The sequence below is a fragment of the Cebus imitator genome, unplaced genomic scaffold (genome assembly GCF_001604975.1).
Source record: "Cebus imitator isolate Cc_AM_T3 unplaced genomic scaffold, Cebus_imitator-1.0 Scaffold435, whole genome shotgun sequence".
Taxonomy (NCBI): domain Eukaryota; kingdom Metazoa; phylum Chordata; class Mammalia; order Primates; family Cebidae; genus Cebus; species Cebus imitator.
In genome coordinates this window covers 870,509-878,465 of record NW_016107750.1, presented here as the reverse complement: position 1 = coordinate 878,465, position 7,957 = coordinate 870,509, and the positions used below count along the sequence as shown (strand labels likewise).

Genomic DNA, 7,957 nt, shown 5'->3' with positions numbered 1-7,957 from the left:
CTGGAATGCAATGGTGCCATCTCAGCTTACTGCAACCTCCGCCTCCTGGGTTCAAGCAATTCTTCTGCCTCAGTCTTCCAAGTAGCTGGGATTACAGGTACCTGCCATCATGCCTGGCTAATTTTTATATTTTTGTAGAGGTGGAGTTTCACCATGTTGGCCAGGATGGTCCTGAACTCCTGACCTCAGGTGATCTGCCTCCATCAGCCTCCCAAAATGCTGGGATTACAGGTGTGAGCTACCATGGCTGGCCCACAGTTTCTTCCTCTTTGACCTTGCCTTCCCCATGCCAGGCGGCCTGAGTCACTCCCTCCTCAATATGGCATGACCACATGTCCTGCAATTGCCTGTCTCATTATGTGTCTCTTCCCATCAGCTGCCAGTCCTGAAGGTAGGGCCTAGGTCTCATAGCCTCTCCTAAGAGTAGTAGCCACTCATTGAACATATGTCAAATGAATGAAAGAATGAATGTTAATTTTTGAGGCATATCCATGTCCTTCAATATGTTAACGTTAGTCTTTCCCAGTAGGTTGAACCCTGCTCAAAGGAAGAGGAGCCTCTGATTTCCTTATTTCCTTCTATACTGCATGTACCCCTTGGCTGCCCTGTGCAGTATTCTGCGTGTAGTAGATACTAATGTGCTGATTACCTGTTCTCTTATGTTCTCTGTTTGGCTTTCCTCTACTTGTTCCCTCCCCAGAACTCTCTACAGTGTCTGAGCTCCTGCAGCATGGGCTGCCCCAGATAAGCAGCAGGAGCCCTGAAAGCCTTGCTTTCCTGTCTGATCGCCAGTACGTGGAGGGAGCAGCTCGACAGAGACAGCACTGCATCCTGCTCCTCTTCTACTTGGCCTACGTCCATGAGGACAGGTCAGTGCATAGAGGTGGTAGCTGTTGGTGGGTCTTGGGACCTTCATCAATTATTCAGTTCAATAAATATTCACAGAGGCATCTCTCCTAGCCTGATGCTGGGCATTGGGGACCCAGGGATAAGTAAGAAATAGGTTGTGTCCCTGAGAGACTCATATCTTGGAAGGGTTTTAGAACAGGTGAGTAGACACTGTGCTGATAGTCAGAGGCCTAGAAAGCCAATGAGTATTTCTTGCTATCCTTGAGGGTGTTGTTTGTGCACAGAAAAAAAAACTTCAGTAGTTTAGTTTGGTTTTAATAATCACTTTTTTTCTTTTTAGACAGTCTTGCTCTAGGCTGGAGTGCAGTGGCGTGATCTCAGCTCACTGCAACCTCCCTCTCCTGGGTTCAAGCAATTCTCCTGCTTCAGTTCCTCAAGTAGCTGGGATTACAGGCGCCTACCACCATGCCTGGATAATTTTTGCATTTTTTTTTAGCAGAGACGGGGTTTCACCTTGTTGGTCAGGCTGATCTCTATCTTCTGACCTTGTGATCTGTCCACCTTGGCCTCCCAAAGTCCTGGGATTACAGGTGTGAGCCACTGCGCCTGGCCGGTTTTAATAATTACTATACAGTTTATTACATTTTAAAAATCATGGCTGGACACAGTGGCTTACACCTGTAATCCCAGTGCTTTGGGAGGCCAAGGCGGGCTGGTCACTTGAGGTCAGGAGTTTGAGACCAGCCTGGCCAACATGGTAAAAACCTGTCTCCACAAAACATACAAAAATTAGCCGGGTGTGGTGGTGCACACCTATAATCCCAACTACTCAGAAAGCTGAGTCAAGAGAATTGCTTGAACCCAGGAGGCAGATGTTACAGCAAGACAAGGTTGTAGTGAGCTGAGATTGTGCCACTGCACTCCATCCTGGATGACAGAGTGGTTGAGACTCCATCTCAAAAAGGATATAAAAATAAAAAGGACCGTTCTTTCTTAACCTTTAAAAGAATAATTTATTGGGCTGGATATGGTGGCTCACGTCTGTAATCCCAGAACTTTGGGAGGCTGAGGTGGGTGGATTACCTGAGGTCGCAAGTTCGAGACCAGCCTGACCAACAATGTGAAACCCCGTCTCTATTAAAAGTACAAAAATTAGCCAGGCATGGTGGCAGGTGTCTGTAGTCCAACTGCTTGGGAGACTGAGACAGGAGAATTGCTTGAACCCAGGAGGCGGAGGTTGCAGTGAGCTGAGACCACACCACTGCACTCCAGTGTGGGCAATGGAGTGAGACTCCATCTCAAAATTGTAATAATAATTTATTCGTCAGGCTCAGTGGCATACATCTATAATCCCAGCACTTTGGGAGGCCAAGGCAGGTGGATCACTTGACCAACTTGACCAACATAGTGAAAACTTGTCTCTACTAAAAATACAAAAATTAGCTGGGTGTGGTGGCGGGCACCTGTAATCCCAGCTACTCGGGAGGCTGAATTGCACTCCAGCCTGGGCGACAGAGCGAGACTCCGTCTCAAAAAACAAAAAACAAACAAAAATAATTTATTGAGGTAAAATTTACACAACATAAAGTTAACCTTTTTTTTTTTTTTTTTTGAGATAGAGTCTTGCTCTGTCGCCCAGGCTGGAGTGCAGTGGCGCGATCTCAGCTCACTGCAAACTCCGTCTCCTGGGTTCAAGCAATTCTCCTGCCTCAGCTTCTCGAGTAGCTGGGATTACAGGTGAGTGCTACCACACCCAGCTAATTTTTGCGTTTTTAGTAAAGACGGGGTTTCACCATGTTAGTCAGGTTGGTCTCAAACTCCTGACCTCGTGATCTGGCCGCCTTGGCCTCCCAGAGTGCTGGGATTACGGGTGTGAGCCACCGCGCCTGGCCAAAATTAACCATTTTAAAGTGAACAATTCAGTGGTATTTAATAGTACATTCAAAATGTGCAACTCCTACCTTCATCTAGTTCCAGAAGATTTCTATCACTGCAAAGCTGTCACTTCCATTCCTCCTCCCTCCCCAGCTCCTGGCAATCAACAATCTATTCTGTCTTTTTGGATTTATCTATTCTGAATATTTCATATAGATGGGATCATACAATATATGACTTTTTGTATCTGGCTTCTTCCACTTAGCGTATTGTTTTAGAGGTCCATCCAGTGAGCGTAATGTTTGTACCATGTATCAGTACTTCATTCCTTTTATGACTGAATAATATACTTTTGTATGTATATACCATAATTTGTTTTCATTCACCTATTGATGGATATTTGGACTTTTTCCACCTTTTGGCTGTTGTGAATAGTGTTATTGTGAGTATCTGTGTACATGTATTTGTTAGAGTACTGTCTTCAATTCTTTTGGGATATATTCTCTTTTATTTTTTTTTTTCTTTTTTCTGTGAGAAAACACTTTTTGGGTATATTCTCAATCCTCTCACCTGGCCTCCCCAAATGCTGACATTACAGGCATAAGCCACTGCACCTGGCCTCCTGTTTGCTGTCTTTTTACTTTATTTCTTTCTTCCTTTCATGTCCTGTCCTATTCTGGCCTTTCCCTTTTTTCCTTCCTTTCTTTCCCCTCCCCTCCCCTTTTTTCCCCCTCCCCTCCCCTTCCTTGCCTTCCCCTTCCCTTCCCTTCCTTTCCAGACTCTACTCTCCCTTTTTCCTTACCTTCCCCTTTCCCTTTCTTTGCTTTTCCTTTCGGATCTTGCTCTCTAACCCAAGCTTAAATGCAGTAGCACAATTATGGCTCACTGCAACCTCAACTTCCTGGGCTCCAGTGGTCCTCCCACCTCAGCCTCCCAAGTAGCTAGGTCTATAGGTATGCATCACCACAACCAGTTAATTATTATTATTATTTTCGTAGAGATGTGGTCTCACTATGTTGCCTAGGCTAGTCTCAAACTCCTGGCCTTAAGCAGTTCTCCCATCTCAGCCTCCCAGAGTGCTGGGACTTTAGGTATAAGCCATCACACCTAGCCCTTTTCACTTTCTTAGTGGTATCCTTTGAAGTACAAATGTTTTTAATTTTGATGACCTCTAATTTATCTATTTTTTCTTTAGTCATTTGTGTTTTTGGTATTATGTCTACTAAACACATTGCTGTTTAATGATAAATATTGGCCAAACACACTACTGTTTAATGATAAATACAAGAAGAGAGGGGTAGAGCAGCTGCCAAAGCAGGGCCTGCTGAACCCCAGCAGTAGCACCCTTCTCTTTAACAGTGCTGGTCCAGCTGGCAGATAGCTTACCTCACAAGTGTGGATGGGGAGTATTTGGCCTCTAACTGAGCCTTGCACAAGGCATAGAACAGTGTGATGTATATATGTGGAAAAGCTTTGTGAGTATGTATAGCACACTGTTTGTGTAAGATGTCATTAGGCTGTGGGCATGCTGGGGCAGGACAGTGGGCTGAGGAAGGATGTGCCAGGCGGGACAGAAGATTCTAGTGGCCTGCCAGCTCTGTCTTTCTCACTCAGGCTTTTCTTGGTTGACAGGTTTGTCTCAGAGGCAGACTTATTTGAGGCTGTGCAAAGCTTCCTCCTGTCTCTGCAGGACCAGGGCGAGTGCCCCCCACTGGCAGTTTTCAAAGCCTCCATCTATGTGCTTGCAGTCTGCCAGGACAAAGACAGTATACTACATGAGGTATGGACCACAATGCCTGGGCTCCTCCTCCTCCTATACCTCTTTACATTAGTGTTCCCTGGTAGACCATGATGATGATATGTGTATAGACAAGCGGGTGGTAGAGAGAGACAAAGTGGAGATGTTAGGAGAGTAGAGAGGAGTAGGGCACAGACACATACATATAGAGCCTGTATAATTTACCTAATTCTCTCAGCAGTCCTGGGAGGCAGAGATTATTATTTACATTCTACAGAAAAGAAAATCAAGTCTGAAGTTCAAGAAACTTTCTCTAGGTCACACAGTTAATTGATGGGGGGGAGTCGGGACTCCAGCTCAGACTTGACTGACTCCTAAGGCTCATTCCTTGGTACCACCTCTGGTTGGTTATAGGAGCAGAGAGCTCTGAGGTATTGTTATTTCCTTCTGGTAACAGTTTATCAAAGAAAGTGGATTTATGGGACCCAGATCATTGTTAATAAGGCTATTGGATCACTTTCATGGTGGTTGTGTGTGGACAAGTTTTCTCTCTCCAGCTGCTTTATGAACTCCTGGGATCAAGGACTATGTCTGATTCATCACTGAACCTCTCACTGATTTCATAGAATATTGCTTCTATTCATTAGGGTGGACTCTTCAGCTTAAACCTTAAGATAGTCTTTCTTTATTGACCATTAATTTTGCCTCTTTTTGATTACTGTTTTTCTGTTTTTGTTTTGAGACGGAGTTTTGCTCTGTCACCCAGGCTGGAGTACCCAGGGTGGAGTGCAGTGACACAATCTCGGTTCACTGCAACCTCCACCTCCCAGGTTCAAGAGATTCTCCTGCCTCAGCCTCCTGAGTAGCTGGGACTCCAGGTGTGTGCCACCACACCTGGCTTTTTGTATTTTTATTAGGGACGGGGTTTCGCTGTGTTAGCTAGGATGGTCTCGATCTCCTGATCTTGTGATGAGCTCCGGCCTCCCAAAGTGCTGGGATTACAGGTGTGAGCCACTGTGCATGGCCTGTTTTTGATTACTGTTGAGGCAAATGTGCTGCAAGTAGACCTTGTTTAATTTGAATGGAAACAGAAAGGTATAATGAAAGTGAATGGGCTTTCAAGGAAAACATACTTGGGTACACAATGTCCTGTTGTCTCTCTCTTTGTGATAGTAGTAGCCACTGGTGATCATTGCCTAGACCCACTAATTCATTAGGGATTACAAAACAATGATATTCTAGGTCTGTCATTCTCTCTTTATTTATTAACTTAAATACTTGTATAAAAGGAAACATCCCCTCATTAACTATTCAGTTACTCTAAAGGGTTAGATTACATAGGAAACATAAGTTAAATGCTTGATTCTTTTCCTTTGGTTATCAGTTTTCAAAAACATGAGTTTGTTGTGTAGCATCCTCCAAAGGTGGCCAAATATTATTACTTTTTAAAGTTTTTAATTATTTGTAGGGACAGGATCTTACTATGTTGCCCAGGCTGGTCTTGAACTTACGGTCTCAAGCCATCCTCCTCCCTTGGCCTCCCAAAGTCCTGGGATTACAGATGTGAGCCACCATGCCTAGCTAGAGTTTTTAAAACTATCATGATTAGCTCATGAGTTTAAAATATTTGTTATGTTTTAATCTGATGTAGTTAATTATTACTATTATTTTTGAAACAGGGTCTCACTTTGTCACCAAGGCTGGAGTGCCATCATGCAATCACAGCTCACCACAGCCTCACCCTCCTGGGCTCAAATGATCCTCCTATCTCAGCTTCTTGAGTAGCTGGGAACACAGGTGCATGCTACCACACCAGGCTAATTTTTTTTTTTTTTTTTTTTTTTTTTTTTTTGAGATGGAGTATTGCTTTTATTGCCTAGGCTGGAGTGCAATGGTGTGATCTTGGCTCACCGCAACCTCTGCCTCCTGGGTTAAAACTATTCTCCTGCCTCAGCCTCCTGAGTAGTTGGAATTACAGGCATGCATCACCATGCCCAGCTAACTTTTGGTATTTTTAGTAGAGACAGGGTTTCTCCATGTTGGCCAGGCTGGTCTTGAACTCCTGATCTCGTGATCCGCATGCCTCAGCCTTTCAAAGTGCTAGGATTACAGGTGTGAGCCACCATGCCTGGCCGCACCGGGCTAATTAAAAAAATATATATGTAGAAATGGGGTCTCCCATTGTTGCCCAGGCTGGTCTTAAACTCCTGGCCATCATTCTTTTATGACTCAAATTGTCCTATCTTTGGCCAATGGGAGGCTATTCAAGGAGGCTTCTAAGTCCTTTTCATACATCCCTAGTAGTATTTGATGAAGTTTGGGCTTTGTAGTGTAACAAGATCCTTCAGGCTTGTTTCATACATTTCCCACTTTCTTATTCTCTCTTGAACTTACCCCAGTTAGACTTTCACCCCCAGTTATCCCTGAAAGTGTACTTGCCAAAGTCACCCATAAATAGCACATGGCTAGATCCAGTAGGCAAAATTTAGTCTTCATCTTACTTATCAACATCTCTTTTCTTTGAATCACTGCCTTTACTTGGCATATAGAATGTCATATATTCATGGTTTTTCTCCTGCTTCTCTGGTGGATTTACTTCAATGTCTTTTGCTAATTCTCCTTTATTTCCCTGACCTCTAAATATAGTGCCTCAGGGTTCTGTCTTTGACTGCTTTTCTTTTCTATCTAAATTTATTGATTTCATGCAATCTGGTTTAAACAAGTCACCCTGGCTGCCAGGACGATAGATCACAGGGGTGTAAGAGTAGAAGTGGATAAACTAATTATGAGGCTCCAGCAATAAGGTAGGCAAGAGATAGCAGAGGAGGTAACAGAAAGTGTCAGCTTCAGATATACTTTGAAGGTGGAGTCACAGGATTTCTTGATGGATCAGATTTGAAGTATGAGCATAAGAGTGAATAAAACAATATCTCCATATATTTTGCTTCTGAGGGTGAGGGGCCAAAGAACTGTTGAATTGAAACACTAGAGAGAGTGAGCTGGAAAGACAGGTGGGCAAGGTGGTGGGATGCTTGACATTGGGATTATTGTGGAGGATGCAGTTACTGGCAAAGTCTGGGGGCATGACTGTGGGCATGAATGGCTGAGGCAGGTGAAGGTAATTAGAAGGGAGGAAGTTGGAGAATTTAGAGGCCAAGATTTTGGAACTAGGAAGGTAGGGGAGAAAATACCTCCACTTGAGAGGTTGCAGGCAAAATAAGTCTTTGGAAAAGAATCAAAGCAACAAAGAGAAAGGAATTTTCAGAGTAGAAGTTGAGAACATAGAGAATTGGCTGATAACTGTGAGTGCGTTCTAGAGGGCATAGTGGAACATTGTGGGGAGCTGGGTAAGAATGGGAGACAGAGGCCCGGTGCGGTGGCTCACGCCTATAATCCCAGCACTTTGGGAGGCCGAGGTGGGTGGATCACCTGAGGTTGGGAGTCAGAGACCAGCCTGACCAACATGGAGAAACCCTGTCTCTACTAAAAATACAA

The 7,957-nt window shown here is 44.2% G+C and overlaps 1 protein-coding gene across 1 annotated transcript in view; it reads left to right on the top strand.

Moving 5' to 3' along the window:
* The window catches only part of MEI1 (meiotic double-stranded break formation protein 1), a 95,520-nt gene that overhangs the window by 55,373 nt on the left and 32,190 nt on the right, over positions 1-7,957 (top strand). The window contains exons 17-18 of the mRNA XM_037731994.1: positions 696-869; positions 4,357-4,504. Of these exons, the coding sequence (XP_037587922.1) occupies positions 696-869; positions 4,357-4,504 (322 nt within the window). The remainder of the gene's footprint in view (positions 1-695; positions 870-4,356; positions 4,505-7,957) is intronic.